Source organism: Lissotriton vulgaris, chromosome 8 (assembly GCF_964263255.1).
Source record: "Lissotriton vulgaris chromosome 8, aLisVul1.2, whole genome shotgun sequence".
NCBI lineage: Eukaryota > Metazoa > Chordata > Amphibia > Caudata > Salamandridae > Lissotriton > Lissotriton vulgaris.
The window spans coordinates 275,993,064-276,005,342 of NC_141696.1; the positions used below are offsets into that span (position 1 = coordinate 275,993,064).

General features: G+C 44.7%; 1 protein-coding gene across 1 annotated transcript in view; it reads left to right on the forward strand.

Annotated features, from left to right (window-relative positions):
* Positions 1 to 12,279, forward strand: part of TMPRSS15 (transmembrane serine protease 15) — a 1,377,509-nt gene that overhangs the window by 88,474 nt on the left and 1,276,756 nt on the right. The window contains exon 3 of the mRNA XM_086934040.1: positions 11,421 to 11,488. Within this exon, the coding sequence (XP_086790166.1) occupies positions 11,421 to 11,488 (68 nt within the window). The remainder of the gene's footprint in view (positions 1 to 11,420; positions 11,489 to 12,279) is intronic.

Consider the following 12,279-nt stretch of genomic DNA (forward strand, 5'->3'; position numbering starts at 1 on the left):
GTCCAAACTCCTGCTGCTTCCTTGGTTTTTCTCCTTGGAAAAGGTTTGTCTTGTTTTCCCAGAAGTGATCTAAAGTCCTGGGGTCTGGGCCCCAATTGCTATATTGCAATATCCTATGTTCTCTGAAGGCAGAAGGTCCTGTACCTAGTCCAAACTAGTTCTGTGCAGTCCTGGAGCACTTTGTTTACATGACTCCTTCTTTCCTTTGGCAGGGTGGGCCAGGGTCATCAGACACACCACAGGAGGTGAGGCCAGCATTGTGGAAGGCAGGCACAGTCCTATTCAGGCCCAGGTACTACTCCTCTCACCACTCTTCATGCAGATAGGTATATTCAGCCCTGTGCTGACTCCCCCTGGCTCCTGGAGCCATCCCAGCTCCTGTCACTCACCAAGCCAGACATACAATAAACAAGTTAGCAAAGGCAGGCTGGATGGTTAGGTAAGAAAATACTCACTTTCTAAAAGTGGTGTTTTCAAACATAGAATGTTAAAACCAACTTTACTTGCACATATGCTAATTAAGGGTTTGAAAAGCCGCTTTACTGAAAGGACCTAACTGGGAGAGCGAACGTTTCAGCCCGGCCCGAGAAAATTACACGGCGAAGTTGGAATTGAATCCCGGCTGGGAAAGTTTTCTGATACCGCTTGGTTGAGTATTTCGTGAATACTTTCTGAGAGACACTTACTGGCTTTGCTGAAGGCGGAGGCTGCGTCTATTGTGTTGCGGCGCTCCTTTCCAGCGCCCTCCGGCTGTACTGCGTACACCTGGGGCTGATTGGACTGGTCTGGGAGCGGCAGCTTCCTGGCCGTGGAGGCTTCAACCGGGTGACGGGGTGGACGTCGGAGGAAAACGGCTAAGAAAACGCCGTGCAAGGCTTGCTGTGCTTCGTTGGAAATAACGGAGCAGACGATTTAAGCTACAATTGCTTTCGGACGGAGAGACGGCAGTGAAAAGGCAACAGCGGTGAGTCTGAGTGTCATGCCAAATACTGAGCAAATATAGTAAAGAAAGGCAAGTTGCTAGAACGCAAGTTGCGTGTGACTACTCAGAGGCTGGGTTTGCTTGTAGCGGGAGCCCTTTTTCCAGTGTTTGGGGACGCAGACATTCACTTCCTGCCGTGAGGGGAACGGCTTGCTGTTGTCAACGACTCCTGGGTCTGTTCAATCACCGTGAGGGAACAGGTTTCTCTGGCTTGCAGCGCTGCCTCCGTGAGGGCAAGGACTTCAATCCCCAGGTGCCCTAGCGGCCACGGCGCGCGAGTGACGCCATCAGAGTGCCCGGAGGCGCGGGATAACCGAGGAACGTCTCTCACCCCGCGAGTCATGCGCGGGAGCAACCGGGTGAAGCCCGGGCCAAGGGTGGGCCCGTTTAAGCCCGTTGGAGACCGGACCGGGCCATCCCTCTTTCATTCGGTGTTTCGTACATTGTGGACGTCAGTTTAAATCGTAAGTACCAGCTTGGTTGTTCACCTGTACAGCAAGATGTCCACTTGCGAAAGCAGAAGTAAGAGGGGGAATCCAAGGGGGAATCTAACTGGGACATTGGACAATTTCATAACTCGGGCAAATTCAGTCATAGATCAGGGGATTATCTTAATGGAGCGACGGGATTCCCAAGATCTCGCTTTAGTGAAGAGATCCTCCATGGGACACCTTGCTAATGCCCGCATCCCTGAGCCACAACACCAAGTAAATACCATAAACACCCCTGTGACTATACACAACCCTCCCCCGCAAGTTCCTGAATTTACCTCTCTACCTGACCAGCTTCAAATATCCTTGGCTGTAGAAACGTCTATAGTGTCTAACTATAGTTCACCTGAGGGAATAAACACTAGACAGTTGCGTGGGAGGCTTGAGGGTGCGATACGGAAGAGGAAGCGGGGAGCTAATGATGCAGCTGGAGGCAGAAAGCCCAAACTTGCTAAACAAGCTTGCAACAGCAATTCTTCATCGTCAGGCCCAGGCACCGTGACTGTGAATCACTCTGAGACAATTGAATCTTTATAACCACCAGTATGTTTTGCTGATGTGTCTATTCCTGATGGAACAGCGTTGCCAACGGAGGATTTCAATCTCGCCAAGCTTGGTTCTTTATTTAAGTCCTCCTTTAAATCATTTGAAGACAGACTTCAACAAATTGAGCTTCGGCTAGCCAAGATTGAGGACACAATAGTCAACATTGCGGACAACATAAATCCACCCGGGTTGTCTTTGGGTACTGACCAACAGAATATTGTACAGGGGGGGTGTGTGCCGCCTGTTACTGATTCAACTTCAGTACCACCTTTAGCAAAAGTAAATATAGCTAACTCGCATGACCATACGCTATTACCAGCCCCCTTAACTACAGGGGTGGAGTCTGAAAAGCCTAGTGAAATCCCCCGGGTCGTACCTGATCCAGCACCCCAGGGAAGTTAAGACTTGATTTACCACCAGAATCAGGCCCTTATATGGTAGTTCTAACTGGGGTTCCTGAGTTAAGCAACCCGAACAGGGAGTCCTTTATGTCACTGAAAAATAAGGCAGCGGAATGGCTCAATAGAAATAGACCACTTCCCCATAATGTCTCCAGTGAAATCCTGATAGTGCGTAGGGTACCCTGGGTTGGGCAAAGGCCTAAAGATATACAAGGTGACTGTGTGCTCGTGAACTTTAGGGACCCTCGTGCTGTGGGACACATCTGTAACTGGCCATACCACAGTAATGGGTCAACGATTCAACCTCTCCCTTTGACATATTTTTACCCCGTGCCCTATTATACAGACATGGAGGGGGACTGGACTCTAGTAAGGCACCGAGGAAAAGGGAGGGGGGTCGGGGGCTGGCAAATGCAACCATATACATCCAGTCAAATACCCATACAAAATAGGTATAGCGGACTAGAGATGGTCGATTGACTCCATAATCCAGGTGACATCTCTCCCGGAGTGTCTGACACTTGGAGTATTGTGCAACAGGAGGAAGTGACTGAGGCACTAAGCAGCCAAATATCTTGTGCCCATCTATCACCTATGAGGGTTAGTACTGTAGCCAATAACGTTGACCCCATAGAGAGTATGTCGGAGCCCAGACTCCGCTTCCAGCAGAGGTTGAGGTCTCGGCATACAACGTCATTTCCTGGAATATTGCTGGATTGGCAGGAAAGGCGGCAGATCCAACTTGGTTGGCCTTTATAAAATCCTTTTCGGTGATCTGCTTGCAAGAGACCTGGTTGGTAGAGAGTGACATATTTATAGAAGGCTATAAAAGTTTCTTTGTACCGGCAGAGCCGTCACGAAGTGGTAGAGCCAGAGGGGGATTGGCCGTGTACATTGACCTAGCCCTGTTTTCTACTGTTAAAACAATATCTACCCATAATACCAACATTCAAGTAGTGTTGGTTCAAAGAGGGAAGGAAAAGGTATCTTTTATCAACTTTTATAATGCCGTAAACTCAAGAGTGAGGAGTAAACTTGTCGACCTGGGTAACTTCGTTAGGCTTCACTGTGCGAGTTTCTCCCACCGGGTGTTCATTTTGGGGGATTTCAATGTACATCCTTGTGGGAATCCTAAAACCACTGTAATAGGTTTGTTGGGCTGTCACAGGATGGGGGGCCTTCACTTCGAGCACTCTAGCACGGGGGATGTGTTGAATAAATTCTTGAACGAATTTGACCTAATCTCTGCAATGTCATTGGTAGATGATAGTAGCTATCAATTAGTTCCCACATTCACACACAAGGGCTGCTCGGGGGGGTCTTATATTGACCACATTTTACTTTCTAGTGGCCTTCACACAACCATATTAGGTTTTAAAATCCAGGAAAATGCATACAGTGACCATAATCCTGTCTGTATTTTACTGGGTGGCAACCTTTTAAAACTACGGGAAAGAAATCAAATTGTGGTGACCTTAAATGTACCGATGGAAGGCGCCACCTCAAATGGGCCAAGGGGAACTCGGACCAACTTTACGACAAGATTCATAAATCTTGTGCTACAGAGTTATCATTGTGCGCGTCCTCTGTTTCTCTCCCCCCAGACATCCTTCTTGCATTCAATGGTATTGTATCAAAAGTAGGCAAAATGCTAATTGTACCACCATCGGGCCCTGCTTGTAGGGATCCCAAATGGTTCGATCACTCCTGCTCAAAGGCAGGATGTGACCTTAAGGCAGCTCCGAAAGTAAAACCTAGGGACCCCTTACTAATCAGGGCATCACGACTGTCTTATAAAAAGGCTTTGGCAAAGCGCAAGGGAGAAGTGAGGGATAACATCTGGCAAGATCTGTTAGATCCCATTAACCTAGGTAATAGTGAAAAATTATGGGGTATTATTAACAAGCCCCTATTTGACACGGTAGGTGATACCTCAGTTGGTACGAATATCATCGAAAAGCAGTGGGTCTCCCACTTTAGCCTTATTTTTTACAGTAATAATTCACAGTCAGAATTTGATAGAGGTGAACAAAGAGTAAGTCCACCACTCTTTTCAAATAGTGAAGTCGAAAAAGGCATTAGGGGGTTATCAATCAATAAAGCGCCAGGCCCCGATGGAATGCCCCCTGACTTATTTAAATCAAGGGTACTTCTATGGGTGCCAGTCCTTACTGCAGTGCTTAATGAAGCTGCAGAACATGGCTGTCCCAGATCTTGGGGGACATCGACGATAGTACCAGTACTCAAGAAAAGGGACCGAAACAGCACATCCTGTTATAGGCCGATATCCCTAATTGACTCTGTGGTCAAGGTAGTGGGTGGAGTGATCTTGAATAGATTAACAGCCTGGGCGGAAGAACACGGGGTAATCTCCAAAATTCAATATGGCTTCCGGCCCGGTCACTCCACAATAGCGCAGTGCCTCAATCTATATATGGTTCTAGGTAAATACACCTTAGCGCGACAGGGCACCATCCACATGGCATTCATGGACCTCTCTTCGGCTTTCGACTGCGTTAACTGGGGAAAGCTCTGGGAGGCCATGGGTGCAATGGGGGTGGAGCCTAATTTGGTGAACGTCCTAGTGGACCTGCATCAGGATACTAGGGCCAATGTGAGGTACTCACAGGACCTTAAGGTGTCCAGGGACTTTAAAGTCCTCAGGGGTTTTAAACAGGGCTGTATTTTGGCCCCCTTTCTTTTTAATTTATATATTAATGACTTGGAGGAGTTTTTATTAAATACTGGTGCTGATTACCCCTATGTTGGCCGTAAGGGCTTGACTGTCCTATTATATGCGGACGACGCCGTTTTACTGGCTAGGACCGCAAGAGGACTTCAAACCCTGCTAGATGCTTTTCATAGCTTTATGAAAGCCCGAGACTTATCTATTAATAACATCAAATCCTTTGTAATGCAGGTAGGGCAGTGTAATAAGAAGCCATTTTCATTTCGGGTTAACGAAGAGAAGGTTCCTGTAACAAGAAATTTCTCATATCTGGGCGTCATGTTAGACGACCAGTTAAAATGAAACCAATCACTGCAGAGAAAAAGGGGGGAGATAACCCTGGCCAACGCTGCTTTTTTTATTTTTGCAAAGAAAATGGGCAAACGCCCTATCGCTGCACTGTTAAGGATCTATCAGGCAAAGAGTGTAGCAATAGGAAGCTATGGTAGCGAACTCTGGAGGTATGTGGCAGCTACCGACATTGCGGTGGCAGAGAATATTTGTAAAACAACTATTGGGGGTCCCGAGGGGGACATCCAACTTTGTAGTGCAAGAAGAAACTGGCACCCCGTTTATAAGTGATACTCTAGCACTACGGCCACTAATCTGCTGGTTAAAATGCTGGCTAAATAAAGACTTGATTTTAAATCCTCTACTCCTGAGAGAGGCCTTATCCCTGGATAACATGCTTAAAATACCATGGCTAAAATATTTGAAAGATTGTTTCTTCGGTATGGGGCGCCCAGAAATCTTTTTAAACCCTAACTCTATTAGGATCGCTGATGTAGAGTTTGTGAGGAAAACTTTTCCTCTCTCACAACGTATGCATTGCGAAGAGGTAGAACTAAATAAACCTAGTGTTCCAAAACATGCTATCTTGAAGACCACATATTCCATGGAGCCCTATCTATCTTGGCCGATGTCGGGTTTTGACCGACACCTGCTAGTTAGGTTCCGACTGGATTATTTCCACCACATGTTAACCGTTCCAAAGGGTTCTCACCGAGGCCAAGTGTTACCTCCCTGCGGCTGCGACAATAAGTCTCCGCAGGATTTGGTACGCTTTTTATTTATTTGCCCTTTTTACGATTTACCTCGGAGGTTTTACCTAAAGCCCCTTTTAAAAAAACTGAATTTTACTCAGGTTAGACCAGCACTGTATTACCTGCAATTGTTAAACCCCGAAAGTACCTTATTTGTAATTGGCTTTTTAAAATCTGCCCTAAAATTCAGAAATAGTATGGATGGTTAATCACTTAGTACTGTTATTACTGTCATTAATAGTATATTAGCTTAATTGTGATTATTGATTTTATCATGTGTTTTTATATGTGGTTTGAACTTTTATCATGTGTATAATAAGTTTTACTGTTATTTGTTTAACCCTTGTGCTTTTATGGTTGTTTCTGCTTGAATAACCGAATAAAGATTTTGAAATTAAATGAACTTTACTAAAAGATGTATTTTATCATTCTGAGATCAGGCATACTAAATTTGTCTCTCTACCATGTTCCCTGGGTCAGTTAGGATTATAAGATGTTATAATCAAACTGCCCATTCTGGCCTATGGGAACAGATAGCATTGTAATAGTGAAAAACGAAAATGGCAGTAATTAACTATTAGGACATGCCACACCCATCAGTGCATGTCCAAACCTTCCATACAATGCACCCTGCCCTAGGGCCTACCTTAGGGGTGTTTGATATGTAGAAAAGGGAAGGTTTAGGGACTGGCAAGTGGGTGTACTTGCCAAGTCGAGATGGTAGTCACAGACTGCACACAGGCTCTGCAATGGCAGGGTGGGACACACTTTACAAGCTGCTTCTGTGGGTGGCACAATCAGTGCTGCAAGCCCACCTGCAGCATTTGATTTACAGACCCTGGGCTCACACGGTGCACTAAGGTCTGACAAGTAAATCAAATAAGCCAATCATAGTCACTAATCAATACAACAATTTAACATAGGCAGCACTTACACTGTGGCACTAAATAGCTGTGGCACAGTGCCCAAATCATCTAACTAGCAAAAACAGATCAAAAACAGAGGAGGCAGTGAAAAAAATGGAAGAGAAACTCACACCAATGGTACCAGGTCTAACAGACTTCTTTAGCAGTTTATACAGCTCAGAGGGGATGGCATCCGTTGTTTTCACTTTTCAAGTGTTCCCGAATGTATTCTTCGGACATGCTATCCGCCCCTGATCCATAATACCAGACAGTCCCGATTCTCTCAACCATCTCCAGAGCTTCTCTAAAGCTGGTTTTAACATCTCTGTATACATAGAGGAAAATAAGGTGAGTGGATGGGCGTTCATTTTATCTATCCACTCAGTGACTTCTCCCTGGGAACTGACTACCAATTCTTAAACGGTATTTCTGATTCTCTCTGCTCTTGCTTTCAATATCAGTAATGCCCTCTTTTCTTCCCATACTCAAAAAGCCTGCCACAGTTCCCCTGCCATTGTTCCCAAATCTTTCCTTCAAACTTGATTTCATTACTTATTTGTGCTTACTCTAATCTCTTGATGGTTTGCCCTTGCTCTACCCTAGAGGTCTGCACTTGTAAAAGCACCTCCAAATGGGCAATTTTTGCTTGAGGGCCCTAAGCTCTTCTCTTGTTCTCTTGTTATTATCAGATGCCTGATCCCAAAAGAAGCTTTTTAAGTTTCCCAAACTATAGCTAGGGAGTGGCAACCCAATATTATCCATAAGGAAAGCCTGACTGAGCTTCTCGAAAGTCTGCCCAATGGCTGTAGCCCAGAGGAAGGCTTGGTTAGCAATCCATCAAGAACCCTCCCGTTTGATCAGAGAAGTGCCCTGGCAGGAGTTTGAACTCCATAAGTCCTTTCACCATAGCATTGTCCACAAAGAAGTAGTCTAGCCTAAAGGAGTGACCGTACTTCTTACTGTGATACGTATAACCTCTCTGCTTTCCCATTCTACACCGTCAAATGTCCATCAGCCCCAAATCCTGCAACATACTTTTCAGGGCCTTTGGAGTAATAAAACTATCCTTCCTGGTGTATCTATTAAGATTTCCATCAAATAGTGTGAAAAAATATCCTCCCAGACTTTGGTACCTCTGGAAGCTTCCACTCCACTTCAGGGTAGAAAGGTAAGATGAATCGACTGGTTAGGGCCATAAAAGCCAGCACATAGAAAGCTATAGTTATGGCACTTCATCTGCCCTACCACCCATCTGTCCGAGCCGCCTATTTTAAAACCCATCAAATCTACACTGACCCTTTCCCTTACTTTATTTACCACCCCTTTGAGCATTCGGCTTGGTCGGAGACCACACCCTGCCCCATCCATTTTTGTTTTGAGATCATAGCCTTGTTCTCTATTGCCGTCAAATGGGTCTCTTGCAAAATCTTTATATGAGCTTCACTAACTTGCAAGTATTGCATCACCAAATTCTGCCTCCTCCTAGACCTAAGCCCATTTATGTTCCATGTATCTATTGATCTATTTACCCAAACCCATTATTCGGACCATTGACCTCCCGAACCTTGCCCTTATTTTCATTTAGACAGATGCTGAGCCTTTTCCCCATTTATTGCACACGTACATGGTGAACAATAGAACTAAGATTTAATTTATTTTTCTTCAACTTACTCCCCCACAGTGCCCCACCCCTAACCCCAGCGTGGAAACCCCCCTACACTACCTGTCATTGTTCAATGCCCTATGGACGCCAGGGCCATACTGGGGACCAAAACCGGCCCTGGCAAGGTGCTCGGCCGGCCCCCTCCCCCCCTCCTGGGGTTGGGGTGCCGCCGAGCTCTTTGCCAGGGCCGGTTTTCGGCCGATTTTGTTACAGGGGCGATTTTGTAGCTATGCTGCAAAAACGGCCCTGTAACAAAATCGGCCCCCAGAGGCCCAAAACCAGCCCCCACCCGTGCGGCGCATAAGGGGATTGCCCGGTGCCCGCTACAGCCAGTCCGGGCCTGATGGACGCTATGATGAAGGTCCCAAGTTGAAAAAACTATGCTTAATGTTCTCCCATCCGAACAACCCCTCAAATCTCTCCTCCAGCCCTTATGCCCTGGCTTCCGGTCAGATCATAAAAATCCTTCACTCCCTGGTAATTAGGCATATGGTTGTTCCGCAATAAGCTGGTCATGGCTGAAAATTTACATTGGGCCCTGGCACCCAGATTATTAAATTCCTAGAGTCTTCTTCCCAGTTCCCACTGGTGTTTTTCTGTGGCTTAACATACATCTGACCTAATGGTAAAGGTGTACCCATGACTGGTTAAGGGACCATTTTTGAGTGCATATGCCTCTTAGGGCTGCTAAAGGGGTCCTTAAGAACTCACTGTATCTAAAGCTTCGGATTTACTTCAGTACTGCCCTTAAGATATGAATCCTTAAGGAGAGATATAATGAAGCCCTTCAATCCTCCTTTTCCTCTTCCTCTGGCATAGTGAGAATTTGAATAGTATTTGTTTGAGCATTATTATCTGCCATTTCCATGTCTTCCCTCATTGCTTGATTTAGTTTTATCACTATATCAATACCTGTGCCATTCTTCAAAATATAGGATTTTGCCAGGGTAACCGCCTCCTCCATACACTCTGATACATTCAGCTACCTCATCCACGTTCTGGCTCAAAACCTGGCATGAGGCTTGGATAGCTATCTGGTTAGTCTCTGAGATTGGAAACCTGGTCTTCATCTTGGTCCTCAAACCGAGCAAGATTGAAGCTATTGACCTCTCAGAATATGTGGTGACATGTGTAGCGCATGCCTCAGACCCACCAAGCATAAACTCAGGGCTCCTTTGCAGCTCCTCTCCAGGCCGGACTCCTCAGCCCCTACTGGCTCAGCAAAAGCCTCAAACCTATCACTAAGGGATAACTGTGGCTAGTTCTGAAGGGTAGCTCTGATTTCCATACTGCCTTATGCACTTGCTGCAAAGGTTAGATGTCTCCATTGTTTACTTACGGTGCACCAGGATTGTGCCTTCCATTCTATACCTCATGGCATTCTCCCCCTCAGTAGACGGGAATATCCGGCAACATCGTGAGTCTGTAAAATGTATTAGGAAAATAATTAACCTTTGGCTGGGTGCGGGCCTTTTTCTTTCCTTTCCCGAGGTGCCTGAGAGTTTATTGGCTGGCCAGAAGGTCTCCCCTCAGCAGAGACGTTTTAAGGCATGGGCAAAGTGGGCTGTGGCCCAGGGCCCCAGCCTTGTAAAGGGCCCCTGATAGAGCCAGCTATGTTCTGCAAAGAGTATTGTCCTGAAGACCCTGAATGATTTTTAAACAGATTGTTCTAAATAGCATTTTTCTATCATTTATTTTTACTGTGCGAGTCTCTTACAGACATTTTGCAGACAAAATATATTTATATTTCATGCAACATCCATATAAAAAGTTTATCTTAGATGAATACAGGACCTCACGTATGAAGAGTGGGAAGGTGGGACAGAAATTATTTGCAGTAATATTAGTAAGCTGCTGCTGTGTTACAATACTGAAAACACACATCACTATCCCGGAAAATCAGATGTACACACATTTAGAATTTGATGAAAGAGGGCATGAAAGAGCTGAAACGGGATCATAAAATCAGAGCTGTTTGAACAGTGGCCCCTAAATACATTTGACCCAGGGCCCCCAAAATCCTTAAAACGTCCCTTCCCCTCAGTTATTTTCTTTAACCTGAAAGCTGCGTTCTTAGTACATTTCCTTAGTCGAACCTCTTTCTTTCCAGCTTTTTGTGAACCGACCTGCTCATAACCACTGCCTGTCCGGAAATATGACATTATCTCCTAGAGTGCAGCATTAGGGGCCTCCGTTGCAGAACACGCAGAGAGTACCTGGCACGCAAGCCCAATTTCCGCGGCACACTGCTCACCCTGCATTCAAGTAGATGCAAATAAAAGGGGGAGGGAGGAGGTAATCATGTCCCAAGTAGGAAAACTCCATCAGCGTCCGTGACCCGCTAGTGTGCGCTCGCGAAGTTTCCCCAACACGAGGCTAATGCACTTCAATGTAAATAACATTTTTGGTTTCAATTCCAATTAGTATAACGTGAAACAATTCATAGGTGCTCCTAAGATAGGTTGACTGATTGATTCAAAGAAAACGCAATTCTTTAAAAATCATCTAACAGGGCACTTTTATCTTTCAATACTCATTAATTATTTATAAAAGTTTAATAAAGCATAAATTAATGTTTTATTCAATTAATGTTCTATATTGATTTGCACTGCGCACATACAATGCTCATAACATATTAAAATATTTTATACAACTTTACAGATACATGAAATATTTCAGGAAACGACCCTTAATAATGAATTTAAATACTCGGACATCTTACTGTTCAGGTAAGTGCCTGTAAAATAAAAAGAACAAAACAATTTTCATGCAAATATGTATACTATTCAAGTGTGTAGCACATGCATATTCATATGCTTAATTGACAGATATATAGAACAATGTGCACCTTTTATCAAGGCATTCATTCTTTGTGTGAAAAATATAAATGAAGTTTGAAAGGATAGCGACAAAGACTGGCGTGGGTCGTTGATAGCTCTATGAAAGCAAGACATGGTGAATGGTGCACAAATCAATTTATATTTCTTTTTAAATTTAATTTCAAAAGTTGCTCTGTAATCATTGCTTCTGCTATTAAATATATTTTTAAATAATTAATGCAATTAATTGAATGATGGTGCTAAATAAGGAGGCAATTCTTCACTGTTCCTTTGAATGTAAAGAGAAATTTGACAGTTTTTATGCTAAGCAATTCCATGAATGTATTAAGGAATTAAAAAAAACTTAAATTACCTCCTTCCTGAGGTTATGCATTCTGAAACCTATTGAGAAGCTAATGAATTGTTTTTGTTCTACATATTTCTACAGAATCTTAGGAATGTGTTACCTAAAATATGTTAATGACTTAGGGCCTTATTACAAGTTTGGCAGTCCTTTGGACCTTGTATCGGGGTGGCGGTCTGAGTGTGGTGAGCTTGGAGGTCTGACCACCGTATTACGAGACTGGCAACAGACCACCAGCAGACCGCTGGATTTGTGGTCAAGGATAGCCAGCTTCCATAGGGCAGTACAGGGGAGTTGCATCACCATCGGTATTAAGAGTTGCCTGATCAACAAACGG